This window comes from Manacus candei, unplaced genomic scaffold (assembly GCF_025592945.1).
Source record: "Manacus candei isolate 608988 ecotype Guabito, Panama unplaced genomic scaffold, ASM2559294v1 h1tg000005l, whole genome shotgun sequence".
Classification (NCBI taxonomy): domain Eukaryota; kingdom Metazoa; phylum Chordata; class Aves; order Passeriformes; family Pipridae; genus Manacus; species Manacus candei.
Window position 1 is genome coordinate 13,481,297 of NW_026138053.1, and position 23,198 is coordinate 13,504,494.

Below are 23,198 nucleotides of genomic sequence, written 5' to 3' on the forward strand. Positions count from 1 at the left end.
TGTGACCGCAGGCACACCCAAACCTTCCCCAGCCCCAGAGTCAGCACCAGCCACTTGGTCGCCAGCTGCAGAGCCAAACCCAGCAAGGTCTGGACAGCATAGAGCAGAGCAAAGCCAAGACTTAACACTTCTCCCTTCCCCCCATCGGCATGCAACTAGGGACAGCATGTACGGAAGGGAGGTTGGCCCAAAGGCTTCTTTGGACACAGTTTCCTTTTCAGGAGAAAATAAATTCTGAGACAAAAACACCAAACCAAACCCATAACCTACTTCTGCATTAAGGAAAAAGGGTGAAGGGTGATGGGCTGGCTGGGAGTGGGCAGACACGCAGATGGGCTCGGTGCAGAGAAAAGCACACCAGGACACTCCATGCAGTGGCAGCTGGAACATGGTACTCCAGCCTGGCCTTCCCCTCTGGCTGGCCCAGTTTGCACCCGAGAGCTACAAAGCAAAGCAGTCATGACGGAACTGCAGTGCTGGGGTGGGTCACACGACTCTGGGAAATTCCAGAGAGGATGATATACCACCTTCCCTCTGCAGCAGGTCAGTCCCTTGTTAACGATTGAATCAGTTTTGTTAGAATACACTGGAAGGCCATAAAAGCGGTCACCTTACTTAGGCTTCTCTCCTTACTTAGGCTTCTCTCCATTTAAAATTACAGGTCTTACCAGTGCTATAGTATAGTCGGTGTCTTTGCTTTCAAACTGCATTTTTGCACGACCGTTCAGTATTTAGGGCTCCTTTTTTTAAGGCCAGAAACACGTGCCCGAGGCAAGGCCGGGTGGTCCCTTCGGGGCACGGGCAGGCGGTGGTGGCGGCCGGGTCCCTGCGCCGGGTCTGTGTCACCCGCCCAGCACTGCCGAGCCCCGAGAGCCCTTTGGACAAGCACCGTGCAGCACCACGCACGGGGCGGGTGCGGCACAAGCTGTGCGGTACCTCGGACTCACCTTGCACCCGGTGCCAGCACCGAGGGAGAGCGGGCGGTAACACGAGGTGTCACCGGCCAAGGCACCGAGCGCGGCACCCGCCCGCCCTCGGCCCTGCCACGGGACAGGGGGGCTGCGGGGACCGGGCGCGGCCGGGCCGCTGTAACGAGCCCCGGTAACGAGCCCCCCAGCACGGCCCCGCCGTGCCCCCCCGGCGCTGCGCTGGGGCCGCGGAGCAGCCGCGGGAGCGCAGGGAAGGAGGGCTCGCCCCGCGCGGCTCCTGCGCGGCCGGTGGGCCAGTCCCGAGTGCGCCTCAGGCCGGCGATTGTGAGCGCGGTAACGGAGAGGAAATGTCCGATGTGAGGCCTGTGTGAAAGACATATTAAAACACTTAGTGTGCGGTGCATCCTGGGGGTTGTATTCCTCAATGACCTTTTTAAAGAAATATATTCTGCAGTCTCTTGTCAGAGTATGTGGGAAGGCACAGCTGTTTACAGATGTCAGCCAGTGCTTGGGATTCTATTACCCATTCCACTTGGTGGCAAACAACTCCTCATTTCCCATTCCATCCACACAGGAACTGGAAATGTAAATTTCGTGCTGCTCTTTTTTTTAGCGCTTTCACTGGAGATAGAAACCCCAGTACAGTTTCAAGGCAATGAGGAAGGGTGTGAAGCTGGATGAAATCTTGGAGCATGCCAAGCACTTTCAACCACCTTTATAGCTAACAAGCAGATCTACATCTTGGCCAGTTATGACTAAGCTCCAAATAAAAAATACAATTGAAAAATACATTAATCACTGCCAATGGCAATTTCAAGCAGGATTTAGGATCTCTGCTTCATTAATGTTATGTAGTTCACTTGTCACATACATGAAACAAAGGCTATTTTCCAAATCAGGAATGAGTGAAATACAGCTGTGGAAGGTAACATTTTAGGCTGGTTTGCTCTTTGCACACATGCACTTTTTCATGCAATAACAGCACTGCCAAGAGATAAGAGACAGGCTTCTCAAAAGGAAGGGGGTGGCAGTGGTATGGAGATTACTCACACATTTCTTTTAGCTAATTTCACATAAACCATCCTACAAAGCAACTGGACTGGCACAGTAGCTGAGTGGCACAGGGCAGGAGTGGAGCTCAGCAGCATCAACGAACTTCTGCCAGAACATGCTTAACACAGAATTACACTCTGAGTATTTGCATTACTGATTAGGTTCCCACGTCTTCACAAGCACATTCCAGTCATACTAACTTCCAAAAATATCTGGCCAGTCAGCACAACCTTGTCTAGCAATAGAAAAGATGGCATCTGGATAAAGTTTGTCAGCAGGGGAGAAAGGGAAAAATACAGGCAGCGAAGGTGAGGAATGTCTGTAACTTAACATTGCTCCAGAAGCCTCAGTGCTTCATGTAAGCAAACAGGTGGTTCCTAAAACTGTGCCTCTGAAGGAGGCAATACTTTGTGCAGCGTTTTTTCTCCTGCGTTTCTTATTAGTTACAAGATCTCACAAATTAAAACTCTTAGAACAGATGCCCCACTCCCACATTAAAAGTTATGGGAGGGACTTCTTAATAAAAACACATCTATCACAGGCTTCATTAGTAAACTTATCTTGTTGGGGTAGTGGATTGTTGCCCTTGTCCTGGGGAGATTGCCCTGAGGAGCCTGATTCTGAACATGTGGCTCCTCTGTGATCCAGAGATCTTCTCCCTGATCCAGAGCCCTGGGACTCTCCTTGTTGTAGGCCTGTATCATAATGTTTCCATGTCTGACACCAGATCTACCTATGGGTGCAGTCATAGATTTTTCAGGGAATACTTACACAGCTACAGCACCTGACACAGTATCTTCCCAATATAAAGGGTATGGAGGAATACAGATAAAGTACTTCCTTCTGTGCATCATCAACTCCAGTAAAGGAAAGAATTTCTCACAGGGCTTAAGGAAGCAAAAGGTGTGGCCTACAACTAACTGGGGCCACAAAAATAAACATTTTGATAATTACCTCAATGGAGAGGTAAATGTTTCAGTGCTAACACCTGAAAGCTTGAAATTGTTTTTTTTTCCTTAAATCATTTTAAAATCATTTTAAAATCAGCCTCACAGTAGCAGAAAATATATTGCTACTTTGGAAAGTGTTAATGCAGACTAAATCCAGTCAATAGCGTAAGTCAAGAGTTACTCATAAATTCTTGTGCTCCTCAGATCTGCTCTTCCAGAAGAAAAGCACTTTAAGAATGCAACAGATGTTTTGCTTTTGAGCACATCTCAGTAGAGCTCATGTACACCTGAGCAAGCAGGAGTTCACTCGAGTGAACAGACCTGTCCCACATCTGTTACAACTTACCCATTTGCAGGACCAGCACTCAGTCACCTCTGTAAAGCTAAACCCAACCCAACAAAACTAGAAAGAAGCAACGTTTAGAGTAGTTAGCTCTTTTTCATCCTATCCACAAAGACCTTGAATTAGCAACTGTGTTTAGGTAAATGCTTTTGCTTTTGACAAGCAAACCCACAGAATCCAGATTTCTAAAGGCAGGTGTTATGAAAATGGCAGGATAGAATTGTTCTTTAAATAATGAGAATTCTGATCTGTTGGAGAGCTAGATTAAATAAAAAAGCTTGAAAATTAATCTTCCCATTGTGTCACTGCAGGGTAAATATTTCTTTCCAGTCTTACTTCCAATCTGAAAATTTCCAGAATGGTTCACAGAGCACCCCATCACCACTCAGCCTGCTCAAAGAAACTTTCCTTTCTCCTGTCACTTCTAAAGCTTGGCTCTGTCCCACAAGCAAAATCCCAGCTCTGTCCCACAAGCAAAATCCCAACTCCTCCATGACACTGCGTACAAGATCTTGGTCACTACATTTCTCTTCTCTACCCAACTTAGGAGCATCAGGTATCCCCATCCCTGAGCACTGCTCAGTTCCTCTCAGAGGAGGAGACATCTGCCCCTTCCCCCCAGTAATCCAGAATGCAGGAGGCAAACAGGTGCCCTCCTTGTAGCCTTCTTCGCACCTGCAAAAGCCACAGCAAGAGTATAAAAGGCAGTACACCCCTGCAGTGAGCTAAATGTTCACCACTCAAACAAGCAGGGAAAAGACAGGACATGGTTAACATGAGGAACAACTGAGGAGAGACGTGGATTTTTCTTTGAGACAATTCTTTTTGTTTACACACACTGTAGAAAAGTCAAGTTTTCTTGAGCATAGTTGTTTTTAAAAAACAGGAGGCATTTTCTTTGCTCGGAATTCAAAGAGGCACACAACTGCAATAAGCATGAACATGCTTTTTGTATTTTAAGAAAGTTGCTTCTACTGCCACTATGACTAGTCGTATCTTACTGTCACCTTTCCCCAATTACTCACTAGTTCTGCATCAACATGCAGATACACCCATCTACTAAAACAAAATGCAACAAAGCCTCTACCCAACTTTGGATCTGCTTAAACTGACAGTAAAGCCACATGTTACACTAGGAACAACATTTAAGTATTCTCAAGAAAATACAATTAAATAAAACAACAAAACTAGAAAAAAACCCCAGCAAGGTCTATAAGAATGTTCTGACAAGAACTTAATACATACTTTCTTTTCAGGTTACCTTTTGTTTTGCACTACATTTAAATACTGAAGAATGTTGGCAGGAAAAATACATGTTATTCTAGTGTTTCTTTAGGCACTGTAAGAGCCATTCTGCAGCAAAACTTCTGCTGAGGTAGGCTCTGGTGACAGAACGCATTTAGAAACAATGGCCAGATGGTGGCACAGTAAATGCCCTTGCTTTGACGGGCTGTACATGTCTGTTAGAAATATTCCTTGTTCCATATGCATGTGGAGTATTAGACACATACACTCCTCACACAGAACAACCACCTCCCAAAACACGTCAGCAGAGTATTTACTACCAAATCCAGAAGGAGTTTGTGATTCTAACGCTGTCCCCATTAATGAGAAAAATGTCACTATACAAAAGCTCTTCTTTTTTTTCCCCTTCTTATCAAATCATTCAAACAGCTGATAACTAGCTTTTATGGATTGGAGAGTCAGATAGAATTCTGAATCTATTATTTTACTAAAACCCCAGGGGTCAACTTATCACCTAAAAACCATTTTACATGGACAATTTGACTTTCATGTGGAGTGTCAGAACACACCCTAGATGGAAATCTAAAATAAATTATATGGAATACTGCCTTCTTTGTGCTGAAATTTATTGGTCCCATACTACAATAATTTTGAAAATTGTATTCCTTAAGCTACAGTGCTGAGATACTATTAACTGCTTGAACTGAAAGAGCGGGTCTGATAGGCTGCTATAAAGTCTATGAACAGAGACTAATTTCTATTGAACCACATGCTTATCTGAAGCTGTTTTCCACCATTCCAAGCTGCCAACTTTATTTTCTTTCAGAATACACTGCCCATTTTTTTACCATCATCCTCAGTATGCACTGTCACTTCAGTAAAACCATTCCAGAAGCCAAGAATGCATCTAAGCTTCTGCTAATATAGTTGCCTGAGACAATCACACCCGAGAGAGAGAGGGAGAGAGATCCACTTGTATCTCTTATCTTCCTCACTAAACAAGCCTCCAGGCTCCAAAATGCATCTCTGAGATATATCACAAGATAAGCAGATCTATTTCATGGCTGGCAATTTCTTAATCACTTCTACTGCCATACTTTTGAAATAAAATTATTTGATAATGTGCTGATGCTTTGGTCAATGCACCTTTTACATCTGTTAGTACAGTTTTTAGAAACCAAACTGACCTCAGAGCCTAAAATCTTCATAATTGAGGAGATACTGAAAATGTAATGATCCAGCTGCTGGGTGACTATTCTTTGAGAAAAAATTTCCAACTAGACAGAAAAATCTTCTCTAGGCATAACACTTAAGACACAAGAATGGAGCTCTGGGATAAAAAGAAGTTTAATTCCTGCACCCAGGAACTCCAATAGCTAAAATATTACACCACAACCAGAAAAAAAAAAATCAGGATCCTAGTAATAAACTGTACTGCCATACTTTCATTCAGATAAATTAACAGCCTTACAAACTGAAAGAAATTGCTAAAAAAGGAAGTTCTGATCTGCACATCCAAGTTTCTAGATAGCACTACTTTCACTTTTTCTTTACTAGACAGTGTCAAGCTCTTGAAGAGGCATTCAGACTAATGACAATTCACTGTGGCAAATCAATCTCTGTTGTGCAGTGAGCTGGAACAACTGGGGTAAAATAGATTATATAGATTATAGCATATATAGATTTAGCTTTGAAACACTTGCTTTTTGTTTTGGCCAAGCATCTCAGTTTGTCAATGGTGGCCTATGTCAAGGCAGAAATTTTAGAAGCATAAACTTAAGAAGATAACCTGAGGAAATTATTTGAGACAGTAAAAGTAACATCCATGTCTACTTTAGTTATATCCTACCATTTATTAAAGTGACTACAGCAAGTTAGCAGGACTTTTTCTGTCTCACCAAAACAATAGAATTCTCTCACATCACAAATTCACAGTACTGAAGATAAGGAAAAGTGCCAAGTTTGGAGTTTTCCACTGGTACTGATAAATATTCTGAGCACTTTTAAGTGCTTAAATTGTTGAGATAAATGTTTTAAAATCTATTTCTATAAATTATAGCTTAATTAACTCAAAAGAAGAAATTCATAATTTCATAGTGGGTACAATTGATAAAGCCTGAATCTAGCTGGAAGGGTGATCAGGTATCAACATGCAGCAGCCTAAAAAAAGTTATACAAGCTGACCTTAATATGTGTGAATATCAGGTTTCCACTGTAGAAATATATTTTTCAATATCCTTGTCTGAGCAGAAATCATGTCATTTATATGCAAATCAGACTATATTCTGCAGCTGATTCTTCTGTGCTGAAGCCATGGGAATTATTTGCACTTAATAAAGCCTCATAAATAGCTTTTGCCTCTAAATGGGTGAGGGAACAGCAAATATATCATAGCCATTTACAGTTACAAGCATCTTTTTATTTTGGAAGTTATATGCATCCTTTAATAGGAAGTTTCACAGTTACAAAAGAAACACTGTTTCATTTATATAAACAAAATACCCTTACAGCCTTCAAAACAGAATGTTTTGCCTTATTCCCTATGCTCAGTTATCTAAAACATAGAAATTGCCATCTAGCATCAATCAGAAAGACAGTCTGTTTCATCATTACAGGCTGGCTCCACACAGTATATGTTAAATACAGGAAGAAATTCCTAGTTATTCTATCTACTTTTATTATATTTAAAAGGGCATATACCTTCTTCATACAAAGTATGTCCACCCAGTATCATCTACTGCATTTCTGCCAAATGTTAACCCTTTTTTCACATGCCACCAATTAGATGTGCCCCTCAAGTCCTGGCACATGGAAACCATCTATTTAGAGAGCACAGGAGAACAGACTCAGGATTAGTCAAAGCACATCCCACAAGACAAGAATGCACATGTAATGTTTCACTGTGGTAGGTAACACAATAAAACTAACTGGGAAACAGCTCTAACTGGTATAAACTGCCTGAACAGGGTTAAGAGCAGGACATGCAGTGCAGACTGCAAAGTTAACAGTAGCACAGGTTTTCCTGTCACTTCACAACCAGAGGGAATCACAACAGTGATCAACACTGCCTAGAGAAAGGCAGTAAAAGGGCCCCAAGGGCCACTATTGCTTACCAAGATGCAGCCCTTACCTCAGCCCATGCCACCTGAAACACCTGTTGAGAGCACATGGAGACCAAGAGCTACAACAGTGGAAGAAAAGTGAAGGTTTAAACTGATACAATTTAATCTCACATGGGTTTCAAGAACAAATATAGAAGCATGGCTCAGCCAGGTTGACCCTTAGCTGAACAGTGGCAGCCAAAAAACCCCTTTTTCTATCTGATTGTTTTCAGTCAAGCTGAACTTCATCACTGAAAACATCATATGTGCCTCAGTTTATTCTCATGTAAGTCTTCCATAAATTCAATGTGTTGTTAGCCTTTTGCTGGAAGTGAATTTTACCTTGATTAGTACTTTCTTTTCTATTTCCTTGTTAAGCAAAGGAGCTAGAAAAAAACTAGGCATTCATGAATCTAATTTCAGGGATATAATTTAAAGATTCTGGCAGTAAAATGATTGACATGATACTGCTCTCTTGCTTCTACATAAAAAGCACAAGGGGTGACATAAAGAGCTAATTCAAGACATCCTCCCTTTTAGAAGAGGTACCACTGATACTGTCATAATGATGCCTTAGAGTGGTATCATTTGTGCTCTGCAGATTGACTGATTTTAACTATTTTGTGCATGTTGGTTTCATAAGGTGACTTCTGTTCATTCTTTATCATTATTCTGACTGCCTTTAAGAGGACCAACTTTTATACCTCACATAACTATTCCGTGAAGGTATATCTGAGTAAAAATACACCCAAATAACAAGAGCCTGACCTGTCACAACTGGTGTTATTTTAACAATTCCTGTAATGTTTAACTCATTAAAATCTTCAAATACATGAATAATAAGTCTACATAATTAAAATGTGTCCAAGACATGCTGCATACAATTAAAATTATGTCACAATACATTTACAGTGTTCTATATGCTATGAATGTACCTTAAACAGAAACATGTCTGGCAACATGTTTAAACACTATAGTTATTTTTCCACTAACAATTTTTGAAGATTGTGGGTTTTGAGTGAATATTGCATTTTCTTCAAGCACAGATATGGGTGACCTCAGTTTATATTTTGAAATCAGTATGTGTGATAGGATAAGAAAGCATATAAGGAAGTTGAAGTTAAATTAAAAGCAGGTATAAGCATGTATTTTTATTATGGAGAATAAGACAAGTAAGATAGTAAAATCTGACTTCTTGTCACATTGAATTTTCTTTCACTATTCTATTATAGGAAACAGTATTTTTATAATGTAAATTTTATAGAATCATCCCCAGACTAAAGTCTGTGGCAGCCTGCTGTATCCCCAAAGAATTACGTATACAATCCCACTGATTGAAACTCAAGCCACTCATTTAAAGTTCCAACTCTATGCAGAATTAAAAGTAAGGATCATTTTAGGCTCTAACCACAATTTTATGTATTTTAATCTGTATTTTATTTATTGGTAGTAGCTTAGTGAAATTGTCTGATGTCATCCTGTGGAATTTAATTAGTCTGTTTTATCATCTCGGCAGCACTTGAAAGGAAGCAGAGCCATCTTTTGCTGTTTTATTCACCTTAGGAAAGTTAGATCCTTATGTGGATAAAAGAACTCGTGTGTGTCATGTGCACAAGAAAGGCAATATTCAGTGAGCCCAGCTGTGAATTCGCAGCACACAAGGTTCTCCATGACAGCTGTGTGAGGCCACTGTCATCACAGGTAGTTTGGCCAGTCCCATCAGAGAGCAATTCAGCCCACTTATAATCTGAATTATCTTCTGACTACACAGGGAGTCCAGGTAAAGTGACTTAAGGTGATTTAGTTAAATGACTAAAATTACAGCTCTTCATAACTAAGTCTATCCTTACCTTCTGAGGCATGACCTGGGAGTTTGGTCCTCTGGTCATTTGTATAAAGCATCTGTGGAGAAACACCACTGTGACTGCCTGGGAGCCACCTGCTTTCCATGGAAATCAGAAGATGGTGATGGGCAGAAGGTAAACTCTGCATTCTTAAATCTTGCCATGAACTGGGAGGTGACTAGGATGGGCATGCCTAGGACTGCCGGGCTAAACATAGCAGTAGTACAGCAGTTCTGACTTACCTCAGTTTGGAAGATTGATTTTAAAAATTAATTCAGATTTGACTAGGTTTTTCTAATTCTGCAGTCAACTTGCTCTTCCTGCCTGTATTTGTTTTGAAGTATAGTCACTGTGTATCTACAGTTAATTGTTGCCATAGAGACCTGCTATGGGTATCACTTTTGATCTTTCAATTATTCTGATTTGAAAAATGAAACAATAACAAATACTACCATACAAAGTCATTCCTTTTCCTGAGATAGAGGGCACATCTTCATGCCACTTCTAAAAGTGATTTAGATTTTAAAGAGTCATTCAGCTAATATGAATAATGAAGCCAAAAAAAAAGTGCCAAATAAAGCACTTATCTCTAAAAAAATGTTGTTGCACCAGAGGTTTGATATCAATGTAAAGATATTGCAGTATTGAAGTGTTTACATTCCAAAATCTGTGAAATTTGTCAGCAGCAATAACACAATTTTGTAATTTTCCAAGGGTGATATAGGATGCTGATTTTTTGTGGAAAACAGACCAGAAATAATCTTTTAGAACATCTGCATGAATCACCTTGAAAGTACCGAAATGCATTTACTATAATGTGTTTTGAGTATAGGATATTAAAGCCTTTTAAAAATCAAAAGGAAAAAATTTGAATATAGCACCAGAAAATTAATCAGCCTAAATCTTGAAGAAACCCAATAATTACTGAACTCCTGCACTGGGGAAAACCAAGAGGAAAATAAAATACATGCCTGCAAGGATAATTTTCTTTGAAGTAACAGTCTAAATATAAACCTACTCCTATAAACTAAAAGCAAGTGATTATATTTAGACTATACAAAAAATTAAGCAAAAGCAGCAATAATGTCAATTACTTTGTAGACATTATATAAAATACTAAAATATTTCACAGAAAAATGGAAATTCACCTTCAGTGTAGATATGGGGCCAAAAAAACATCTTGAAAAGATACTTCCTTAGTACAGAAAAATAAATAGAAACTTATTCATTTTTATGAAGCCCTAAGCACAACCAGTTTCTGCTATTCACTGCCTCACAGTTAAGAACCTTTAGAGGGAATTTCATGCAGACTAGCAGGAAGAAATGCAGCACCTACCACCTGAAGCATTCCCAGTTTGCAGGTGAGGCCTGAGCAACCAGCAGATAAGTGAAATTTTGGAAAGCTGCAAGTAGTATAATCACAAAGTTAAATAAATGAAATAAATTATATAATCAAGATTATCTTGATTGTTTCCTTCCTCTCCTGTTTTCCAAATTTGAAGCTCAGCTTTATGTTGCTGAGTAAAAACTTGTGTCAGACTTGAAGAAACTGAGGAACTGCTGAATTAGCTGTTGCAGGCTAAAACCCCAGGGAAAGGCAGGATACAAAGGTGATTAAAGAATGCTATGTAAATATGAACTATAAATTGAAAAAAACTGTTGTGCATTTCAAGCAGCAGGTGCTTAAACATCAGCATCAAGTACCAGTTTAGATGCCTTAGAGGACCTGAAACATCTCCACATGGGAGACCTGTGCTCCTCTGGCATGGTAGATTGAGCCAAGAGAAGATTCTCTGGGGCATCTAAAATGACATTTGTCACCCTGCATTCTTAAATCTTACCCTGACACAGAACTGGAAAATGCACATGGCTAGGACTGCAATAGTATAGTAATTCTGAGTTACATCAGTTTGGAAGCTTAATTTAACAAAACCATCAGACAAAAAGAGATCTGACATACTAAAAACTTCCAGATGTAATAAAATACTTGAGTTGCAGGAAAGGGAGTAAGCTTGGGCCTGCTGGAATTTGCATAGTCAAAAACATATTGAGGGGTGAGCAGTGAGGCTGCTTATGCTGGGCCAGTCTTTCATGTGCAGAAAGAGTTATACCAGACAGTAAGTCAAAGTGTAAGGAAACACTGGAGTCAAGTAAAATGTTTATTGGCTGATGAAATTACAGCCTAGTAGTGCAGCAAAATATGGTTGCACTACAAACAATGTTGCAAGAACAGACAGCTAATATTCCATGTGTGATTTTAACCTTTTAATGCCACATATTTTGAATAATTAACAGTAAAAATTAACATTCTCTTGGATTTCAGGCAATATTATATATTCTGCTAACTACTGAACTTGCAGGACCTACTGTTCAAACACTAAAACTTCAAGAAGATATCCAAATCCAATGCTTGGTGCCTAAATCTGTATTAGGACAATAAATATCCTTTTATTATTTATTATTATAAAAATCATTTTATGACCTTAGGTGTGAAAGTGAACAGTCAAACAGAGCTTTAGAATATTGTACAGACATTTAACAACTGGTTTGCTGAGATTCTGGAAGCACATTTGCTTGAAGTTACACATTTTTATTAACAAGTTCATAGCACTGTCAAAAGGAACATCAAGTATCTAGAATAATTTACCATTCTATTACCTCTATTTGTAAATCTAATTATTTTACAGAATCAGAGCTATGAAAAATTCAGCATTAGAGAAACTGAAACAAAAACCCAAAAAGCACTGGATTTCCAAGGAAAGTGTCTTTCATTCACTTAAAGAGCACTTGTGAAGCAGGGCACGTTACTACAAACATATTACTACAAATCCCTTACTTTTCCTAATGAGATTTAATGTTATTAAATTAAACTGTTAATGTTATTAGCAGTTTATGAACTGTTCTTCTTTGACACATTCCAATATTTTTCTTTATAATCCTGAAAACAGCAAGGTCAACAAACAAATATTTAAGTACTTTTCAAACTAAGATATTATACTAGAATTCTATAAATTAGACACCAGTTTTGTTATTATCTACTCTATGCAGCAATCCAGCTATTGGTAAATAGGTATACAATAGAAATCAAATTCTCTTAACTGAAGGCTTCACTCTGTAAAACTGACTGTAACTTTTTTCCCCAGCACTTACAATGTAATTTGTTTATATGTTTTACAAAATGCCATCAAATATTCCAAGGAAGGGCTTGACATCACTGATTTCATCATCAAGAACATATCTAAAGAGTATTAAGGAAACAAACAAATTAGGTATAGCACATCAAGACCTATGAAAACAGGAACACTACATAAAGTATAGTCAAGAGATACCAAGACAAACAAAATAATTTTAAATAATTGCCTTTTCAAGAAAACATAGTTCTTACTATTACTATGAAAATTAAACTTTTTAAAAATTAATGTTATAAATTAACACAATGCTTAGAGGTCTATATTCCATGAAGAACTAAGCACTTGAATGCTGAGGCAACAGTAGAATCTGTTTATTACCTGGGATCCGCTTCTTTTTCCTGTTCTTTTGTGAAAATAAAAAAATCCTGTTTCCTAGTGAATTTAGAAGAGTCTGAGATTATTTTTGAGACAGGAGAACACTGTATGTTTTTCAGCTCTTGAGAAGCATTTGAATGATTTTTTTCTTGAACATTGAACTGCAACATGAAAGTTAAAGTGTATATGGTTAAAACAACTACCGGAAAGAGAAACTGCCAGACTCTTGTAGAATGCAGTGCAAGTATTTAATTGATATTATGGTATTTGACAAGGACCAAGCATGTGATAAATATAATTATATACTGCATAGAAAACCTATCAAATTGAGTTCAAACAGTTTGGAAATCATGCTATATAAAGTAAATGTGTGTCTTATTTCTTTGTACTAGGAATATCACACTGAACACAGGATGCATGAGGGTTTGGACAACACAGGTTCAGAAATTCAGGATGCCCAAACTGATTCATAAGTCAGATACGGCAAATACATTTACATATTAAATACTCTAACAATAGAAAATTCTGTTATCAGTATATTTTTACTCACCAAAGTTATATTTCTACTCTGTACAGATAAATTCCCTTTTGATGTGCTATTGACCACAGAAACATCCGAGTTCTGAATACTGGTCTCATCACGTACTGTGCATGAACTGAAAATACCAAGTTGAATAATTTCAGTATTTTTACAGAAGTGCAAAACTATTTGCTTTTCAGTTCAGGATTTTGTACTTGTTTCCCCACTCACTTAAATAAAAAACAAATAATGTAATTCAACAACTCATACCTTTTAAATGTTGAAATTTCCCTCACTTTTATGAGTGAACAACTTTCTATACATTTAATTATACAGATACATGTGAAATACAGACAATATTTTAAACTAGTAAAATTCTAAAATAGTAATAAATTATATGACTCTTACTCTTGTGAAATGGTATTTGTGGCTTTGCTTCTTGTATACTGGCAAAGGGGTTCACACTCATCTGCAATTTAAAGGCAGTTATTTCCATGTTCCATTTAAGAATGAAAGTTTAAAAAACAGAGTTAAAAATCAGCCAAAATGCCTTGTAAATATTTCACATTATATGATAAATAATAGTTTGAAAATTATTCAAATGTCTTAACACTTGAAATATTTCTTTTGCAGATTTTGGTCTAATGTAAAGATAAGCACAGATATGGAGTCAGATAAAATAACAATTATGTAGTTGCAGACAATCAAAAAAATTTTAATTGTGACTTTCTCAACTCTCCCTTCTGTATTAGATTTGTCACAATATATGACATTTAAGATAGAGTAATAAACCTGGCAGTGAAGTCAATAAATCAAATATTTCAGGTAGTTCTATTCATTGTATACTATAATAATTTACTCTCAAGTAATAGGCTGTAGAATAATTTGTATGTAGGAAACAAAGAAGTTTGTTGAAATAACCTTACCTAATTCTCTACTGACAAAGTTACTAGCAAATACTAATTTATCATCATCAATATCATCCCAAATATCATCTCTCATTTCAAAGTCCATGTCCAAAGCATCTGAAAAACAAGATCTGCTTTTATCTGCATCAGTAAACTTAAAATAACATTAAATATTTTTAACATTTTTGTATGCCATTGTCTCTTGGCTCTTCTCACTCACAAAACACTTGGTATCATTTTCAAGCTGGCTGAGGGTGCACTTGATCCCACTGTCCACCTTGCCGACAAAAATGTAAAAATTATGCAGTATAGCTGCCAACACTTAAGGCAGCAGGAACTAAAAAAGTGTCAATTCATTTCAGCACTGTGTTTCTTGTATGTCTGAGTATGATCTAAACACTGGAGCTGCAACTTATCAGCCAAATTAATCAAAGTCTGACTTACATCAATCTACTGTCACCAAATACAAAAAGGCATGCAGTGAGGAGAACATCATAGTAATATACTGATAATGAAGACTGATCATTTAATACCAAATGCAAAAACACCTGTGACCTTCTAGGGGGAAGAGAAACAGAAAGAGAAATTTTGCCAACTGCCAAAAAAAAGCTCATGTTTCATTAACTTCTTTCATCAAAAAGAAAAAAAAAAGTATAGATATAGGGGTAAAATGCATCTTGTATTACAACTGGCTTCAGAGGAAATATATACTTTCTGAAAGGTATTATTGTAATGTATAGGTTTGGACCTTTATATATTTAAGCATTTTCTTTTAAACATTTAAATGTTTAGATCTACATTAGAAATTCTTGTAGATACCAGAATGAAGGTCAATTAAGGCCAATATAATTCCCCATACAGTCAGTGTTCTACAATGCTATACTGGTTGCTGCAGTGATTTCAGCAAGTTTGAGTTCAGATAAAACAGTAAAAATTGTAATTTCAAACATTAGCAATAACTTACTACTCTTTCCATAATTCCAGGGTTGCATTTGTTTCTGAGATACTCCTAAGGTATTAACATTATCTGCCTGGTCCACTGAAGGTGATAAAGACAACTGTTTATTGCTAGACCTATTAAAAAAAAAGAAATAAAAAAATCAGTGACAAAACATTTGCAGAAAGGTGCAAAATAATTTTATTCACACAAAAAATTCTAATAGTTACAACTAAGTATACTGTCTAAAATAAGACAGATTTCCTTTTTATTACTTATATTAATCAGTACCTTGGCAGTGCTGGCAATGAAGATTTGGGTGTAAAACCAAATTGTTTGAGATCCACATTTTGAGCTTGAGTTAACATCTGCATCTAAAGAAAGCAGAATATTTTAACTTCTAAGATACAAACATATTGAGAACTGTTATTTTTTTTAACAAGTTTAATGACATCATTAATACTGTATCAAGTTAGCATAATATTTAAATATCCTATATAAAACCTTTCTGGCATCTGCTTATATAACATAATCAGTTAAAAAGGTTTGAATTATGTGCTTCTGGTGGAGCTATCCAAACACCCTGGCAAAGCCAAACTGGTTAACTCTCATCTGTATTAGCTATAGGCTAAATAATCCTGTATTGCAAACAAACAAGTAAATAAAACTCTGAGGAGGAAATAAAACCCTCCAATATCTCAAATGTCATTCTTGCTGCAGAAAGACCTAGTTTAACACTACATTCAAAGGGATGAAGTGCAAGCCATGAAATCTTCCACAGGTTAAAAACTAATATGGATGGGTTTCTTATGAAAATGGATTTACCTGCCAGTGAAAGATCTCTTAGTAGTATGACTCGAATAAGTACCACTATTTGTTTCATTCAGGTCATATTGTGCCAAAACCAAGTCACTGTACAGTACCTTTCAACAATGTCTTTGAACCTCACTCACCATAATCTATCAAACATCATAAGAGGAAAAACAGAGTACATGCACAAAAGTGGACCCTTGGAAGTATTCCAAACAGCAGCAGAACCTCTTAGAGATTCCTGAACCTCTGTTGTTATTTGCTTTTTGCACTCCATGCAGAAAAGACAAATTTGAATGTTCATACTTAGTTATAAAATTCTCTCTGCAAACAATACATACAAATACATAACATATTAAAATAAATATATTAAATAGCTGACTGTATTCAAATGAACCTTCAGCCGCTTTACTGGGGGTATAGATGAAATTGAGTTCCTGCTCCTTAAGTCAGCTAGGTACACAGAAAACTGTGTGTCACCATTCATCTGTGACTTTGGAGGTACTCCAGTTTTACCTGAGAAAATGAAATAAAATAATCTTCAGATTAGTTTATTACAGATAAATCCTAATTCTTTTCAAATCAATGGAAACTTCACCACTAAGCTTAGTATCTTCTCTTAGAAGATTCTAAAAGATATAACACGCTAATTAAATGATTTAACACACCAATATTCATATAAAAGTGTAACAAGCTTGACATTGTTCTTAAATCATATGCTAGATGGTCTGAAAAATATTCTTAATCACTGTAGTGCCTATAAAAGTGTTACTGACAAGGCTTTCTGTAACTGCTTTTGTGGCTGCATCATAGCAACAACTCTGGTCTGATTCTCTTGCTTGTGCTGCTTCTGCTGATGTAGCCATTGGTATGAAGGAAGATATTCTAAATCATATTTGTCCCAAAAGTATCAGAAATGGTAGATTTAATGACACTCACAGCAGTCATGCCCACACACATCTTTATTTTTACACCGATGGTTGCATTCTCTGTTTCCATATTTCTTGTAAGCAATCTCTTGTTTAGATCTGCCTCCTAGACAAATATAGAAATTCAAACAGTAATATTAGATATCAAATACCCATGATTTTTCTTACTTTCAAAATCATCAAAGAATTGCACTGTAGTAGTACATGACAAGCAGAAGCAGCAGCATTGTACTTTTATTACCTTTGAAAAAGAAACAGCATGGATAAATAAGGATCTTTATTTTGACAGCAAAATTCAATTTTCTGTTGACTTTGGAATTAGCCAGATATTGTGATCTGACCATTTACCTGTATCTACTTTTGCTGCTGGCAGACTTTGTGGTGAGCCACAACATACATCAAGTCTAGACTCAGCTTTCAGTTTTCGATTTGTAGCCACCTTACGTCCCTCTGTTTTCGGTGTTAAGTAAAAGGCTGTATATGTTTGCTGTATATCAAAGCCAACTTTGAACAAAAAAAGACAAAAATATTTAAAACTACACTAAACTGTTTCTAAACTACTGATTACCTTCAGTTTTCTAAAGTGTTTAAGCAAACATAAATGTTATTCAAAGGTCATGGAAATTTGTTAAGATAATGTCCCATTAAAAGTACACTTTTATATGAACAGATGCTTTATGATTGAGATTAAAAATGCTAAATATTTTCAGAATGTTATAGAAGAACAAAAAATTAGTCCCTTTTACTGAATGTTTTGTATTATTTTAAAACTACATTTATTTATGGCTTTGCAATGAGAATATAATTTTAATTTTTAAAATGTACTACAGTCTGTGCTCAGTAACAGCAGCAGCTCTGTATTGGCAAAGGCATAAAATGAGTATAGTTGACAGTACTTTTGAAATTGAATGCTAACAATGGTTCTGTTTCTAATTAAACCAGGATTCATATGAGACCGAGAGCCACCCTTTGTAAAGAGATTATTTTTGTCTTTTATTAGGGAAATAAAATTTCCTGGAAATATTGCTGGAAAACTGTATAGGCTTTTAAAAAAATGTGAGGTGTCCTTCAAGCCTGAAACAGAAGCAGACTTTAAAATAACTAGAGACTAGAAAGATCTGGTTTTAGTCTAATTTTACTGTCAGCAGTTTCAGAGAAATTAACTGTTGTGTTTAGTTTTACTGAACTCAGTACAATAGTAGCAATAAAAGGACAAATTTTAGCAAACGCTTTTTTTCCAGAGCCACAGGTTTAGCCACAGAAATATAGATTATTCCAGGCTTATTACTGTAATAATCTCAATATTCAATGTTTAACATGGAAGCATCAACTCCAGTTAATCTAGCACACAGCAATCTTCTTTACAGGTGGGGTATGATGACAGAATTTAATACAATTTTTAAACTGTATTTTAAAGTTCTGTGTTTCAAGGTCATAACAGTCTCTCCTCATCTGCTGCTATAATTCCAATTATATGAAAATTGACACTGAGGGAACACTGTTTAAATCTGCACATGTTAAGGCACAAGATTTTCAACTGCAGAAGTTTCTTGCTACTGAAGTGGAGATGAATCCATATCTAATACCTTTACCACTATGCAAAACGTAACCATTCACAAAGACATAAATAAACTTATCAGTTTGACAGGTTATCCAAAGTGAAAGTTAACTCACTTGAAGGCAAAGGACAAAAAAAATCCTAATCTCTACCAACGGAGCAAAATAATGTCTCCTAGTAACAATTTTGATGTTTCCCATTTCCTTAATATGGTAGTAAATGAAATAAACAGGTAAGTAATTAGGACTGGCAGTATGCAACCCAGTAAAACATGTGATAGAGTTTTGTTTCCAGACCAGCTCATTTTATGATATTTTTGGCTTGATATAAAGTGTTTTAATAATTTATTCAGAATTCTTATGCAGTTGTTTTTTTAATTCAAAGCATACCACAACCTACCATAATCAGAACTAATTAAATTTATACTAATGTCTTCTGATTTAAAAGCTCTTTTCACTTCAATTTTCTTTGTCCAATTTCCATTTTTCAGTAGCACAGAATCCCTGTAAGGCATCAGTAAAGTTTTGTTAGACACAGACAATGAAAGCAAGACTGTAAACTACAGTATCTGTAACAGGTGAAAGAGTCTGTATTTGGCCTTAGTTCTTTGGGTTTGCTTGATAAGTGGCCTAAGAATAACCTTCCAATAATATATGATTTATGGCAATAAGAGAGCTGGGATCCTGCAGATCAGCTTAAGTTGTGCCAAAAGTGCCAGACTATGGTCACAATTCTCATGAAGGTCAGGCAGTTGAAAAAGATTTTGTTTCTCTTTTCCCATTTGCTCCAAGCATCTCTTAGCCAACTGGAGAATTTAATTCCATCTTTGAGGGAAAAACAATTAAAAAATATAATTAAAGAAATACAGCTAACAGCAGTAAGTAAGAACTGATGAATATAGCTTTTTAATAGGTATTTTGCTTGTTTTATATTTATGGAAAAATTATTATGACTTCCATAACATGACATCAATGTTGTACAGATATTTACACATACTCTCTGCACTGACAAGCACACTGACATGTTTTTGGGGTCTCTGAATCTTGTGCAGCATTTTAAATGACAACAATGACTAGGAAATGCTGTAGAATAAACAGTAATTTTGCACTATTAGGCATCAGTAGGAAGTATTGCAAAAACTGCAAGTCACAGAACAGATCAAAAGCCAACACCCTAAAAAGATGTGAGGCAAAAACCCCTAATCATACATACATAATTTTCTGATTAAAAATGACTTGGTTGTCAGCATCTCCTATGACCAGTGTAACATAGTGAAAGTCTGTCGCTGTTCTCTTTGTCTGTAGCTGCTCATAGTTTGTTAATTTGACGGTTACCAAGATTTCAGCCAATGTATCGCTGTATTTTGGAAGCTAGGGAAAATGATATAGAAGACATAACTGCTACAATATGCAAAGTAAAATATATACCCTCTCATAAATTTCTAGCTGTTGACACAAGTACAAAAGCTCAATTCAAGCAATTTGAATTTGTGGTACAATTTTTTTTTGTTGTTCTGAGACACTATTATACAGTTCTAACTTGCCCATAGCTGAATATCCTAAATTTGATTAAGTATTGAGAATAAAAGACAAATGCAAAGAGAAATATGCAAGAAGAAAACTCGTTATATATAAGTTATATTTTGGCATCCCAACATTCCTCAATAAGATATTTATAATTGTTAAATCTTTGTTCTGAGAATCAAACTATTCATCTAGTATTATGGCAAATGAAAAACTTAACTAGAACTGATTGTTATAACACTAGTATTTCATATATCTATTGAGTTTTTAACTTCAAAGATGTCTTCATTTGTATCAACTTTAAGGTTGTTTTTCAAATGTTGCATTTCAGAAAGGCAGAGTGGCTATGTGACCCATTTAAAGATAAAATGCACATCAGAACCTCGAAGTTCCTGATTACATGTGGAATTGTATCCTTCCTTTGAAAGGGCACCAACTAGGTAAATGTAATAATTTACTGTTTCTCTATATTCCTAACTGTGATGTAGAAAATAAATACGAGTTAATGCCTCTTCGGTAAGTTTTATTTGGATGTTTTTCTGTCTCTAGGGTTTGTTTATATTCAAGATAGAAGAGACCTCTCAGGCTGACATATAAAGCTAAAATGTGGATATACTGGTTTGCATCTGTAACATAAAATTTTATTAATGAGAGAGAGAGGGGCCAATATATTACAGGGAATGTCTATTCCAAGGCTCTCATTCAACATTTAAGAGTTTCATTATACATACTAAGTTGGAAGGAGGTCACAATATTGTGTAATCTTCTATCAGTGAAGACTCAAAATTTCTTTAGGTCAGTATTTGCTCTTTCATTTAATAATACCAGCATAAAAAACATACAATAGATAGAAAAGCATTTACCTGTTCGATATCAAGTTCATATTTTGGAAGGTGCAAAACAGACTCTTTTATCTGGTTCCCAAAAGGAGGATGTCTGTTTAAAATCTGCAAAGATTGAATTTAATTTCTGATACATTCAGCTGATTAGAGATGCCAAGAGAAATGTAAATCCAAGGAATCCAAGTCACCTGAGTAATTATGCTAGCAACAAAAGCCCTTATCACTCCTGGTTCTCTACTGTCAGGGATGCACAGAATAGCAATATTACCAAAAGAAAATTCCAGTACTTTTTCATGTTGCTACTGCTTCTGTTCAGGTAACAGCCAATGAACTAGACAATGACCTCAAAACCCAACTACTCAAGTTTTATATGAGATGACTCTTCTATGTTGCCCTAGCTTCAACTAAAACAAAAAAAATGACAGGAAAAACCACAAAAGGGGCAGAAACAAGAAATCAAATTCCTCAAGTCAAAATAAAAAAAAACAAGTAAGATTGGTTTCCCTCAGAAATCTGTTATATCTTCCAAAACACTGGAATAAGTTTCCTCAGAAAAGAAGCCAAGAACCAAAGAACTTGCCCTGGGGTAAAATCTAACTTCCCTAAAATAGAAAGTGCTTTATAGATGATTCAGAAGAGTTTTACTCTATCACCATCTCAAACTAGCAATAATGGAAATTGGGGATTCTCATAACTAAGATACATTAAGAGAAACTGTATATATTTCCTTTTTTATTTTTTCTAACACTCCCCAAAGGGAAATGCATATTGTCCTTTCTTTCGAATTATGTTAATGATGAAATTCTACATATTTAAGCAACTGCTTTCCAAACTCAGCCAAATCAGTGATATCATTCACATTAAATTTACTACAACAAAACATCATACACATTTTCAAGGACAAACGGCAGTAGTTACAGACTTTTTAAAAATTCACTAGTAAAAACAAATAACCAACTAAACCCCTAAATTTTGCTATGATCATACAGCAGATATATATTAAGCATACTGTTTTTACTGGTAACAGTATTAATACTCGATCTTTTCCTTATCATATTTATCTGTGTACAAAATAATAAATTACCAATTCAAGTTCCCTTGCGTTTATGTCTTCAATTTTTTTAAATGACGTCAGCCCAGCATTTACCATAGCATTTGACAGTGACACACCTGTGAAAAATTTAAGTTTTATGCTGTTAAAGGACAATCAATAACCTCAAATTATTCTGAAAAACTGCACTATAGCAGGTATAATCAAAGCATAAATAATTTTATATTACATTTGACCCAGCTTTCTGCCCAGCAAATCACTACATTTTTTTGCAACTGATTAAATATTTTTGTATTATTTAATTTCTCCACTTGTAAAGAGAAAAAGAAATGCAATACAAATCAAACATGAAAATATTCAGTATTTCAATAGTGACAATTTTTAGTTACGTTTTCCTTGGTAAACCAAATTTTAGATCATTTTCTACAAGAATCAAGAAATGTGTTCTGCATATTATATGATGAAAAAAAGCACGTTACACCCTATTCTTTGTGTCAGAATTTTTTTCCCTATCCAAAGAATTATTTAACTATGTGAAAATCATAAGAATCAAAACATTTCTGAGCAAAATAATAACGAAAGTCACTGAAAAAATGCATTTATTAGAATCTTCTAGGAGTCTTTGCAGAATATGCTGCAAAAGATATGACAGCATAAGAAAAATGTACAAAAAAAAAGGAAAATTATTAAAAAACTAAACATGACTTTATTCTACTGAATATAGTGTACAGGAAGGATTTGTCTACACTGCAAGTGCCCTATTTACTCCACTTATCCTAACTCCCTAGAAAGGCTGAACACGAGGCAGATCCCTCAGATGACTGTGTTGCCATTGGCACGGGTGTGGAGTAGTGGAAATGTGTTCCCAGCACACCATACCGTGCAGTGCACAAGCTAACAAGCCTTGTCCCCTGCTTTGAATCCACGTGAATGAAGCACTACAGCTTCTGCACTTGAGCTGGCAAGGCTGTAACGTACTGGACCATATGGATTTTCTGGATTAGCCATTCTGAAATTTGCAGATCTCTGTACTGTGCTGTTCGGTACAGAGCGTGTGTGTCTTTAAAGAAGAAATACAGAGAAGGCTGCAGTGAATTCTGAAAGCATGAAGGTATGATAAGACCAGACTTCAAAGCAGGAAGCTATACG

At 36.4% G+C, this 23,198-nt stretch overlaps 1 protein-coding gene across 11 annotated transcripts in view; it reads right to left on the minus strand.

Moving 5' to 3' along the window:
* Window positions 1-7,148: 7,148 nt before the first annotated feature.
* Window positions 7,149-23,198, minus strand: part of HFM1 (helicase for meiosis 1) — a 46,656-nt gene continuing 30,606 nt past the window's right edge. For 4 of the 11 annotated variants that reach the window (XM_051802072.1, XM_051802084.1, XM_051802092.1 and 1 more), the window contains exons 26-39: window positions 22,083-22,168; window positions 21,020-21,103; window positions 19,846-20,003; window positions 19,033-19,136; window positions 17,424-17,579; window positions 17,086-17,181; window positions 16,544-16,662; window positions 15,628-15,710; window positions 15,364-15,473; window positions 14,418-14,516; window positions 13,900-13,960; window positions 13,522-13,627; window positions 12,975-13,132; window positions 7,150-12,703 (exon numbers count right to left, since the gene is read on the minus strand). In XM_051802072.1, the coding sequence (XP_051658032.1) occupies window positions 12,637-12,703; window positions 12,975-13,132; window positions 13,522-13,627; window positions 13,900-13,960; window positions 14,418-14,516; window positions 15,364-15,473; window positions 15,628-15,710; window positions 16,544-16,662; window positions 17,086-17,181; window positions 17,424-17,579; window positions 19,033-19,136; window positions 19,846-20,003; window positions 21,020-21,103; window positions 22,083-22,168 (1,487 nt within the window). In that variant the 3' untranslated portion in view covers window positions 7,150-12,636. Of the gene's footprint in view, window positions 12,704-12,974; window positions 13,133-13,521; window positions 13,628-13,899; window positions 13,961-14,417; window positions 14,531-15,363; window positions 15,474-15,627; window positions 15,711-16,543; window positions 16,663-17,085; window positions 17,182-17,423; window positions 17,580-19,032; window positions 19,137-19,845; window positions 20,004-21,019; window positions 21,104-22,082; window positions 22,169-23,198 lie in introns of those variants that run through there. The other 7 variants (XM_051802040.1, XM_051802051.1, XM_051802021.1 and 4 more) reach the window with 4 other exon arrangements.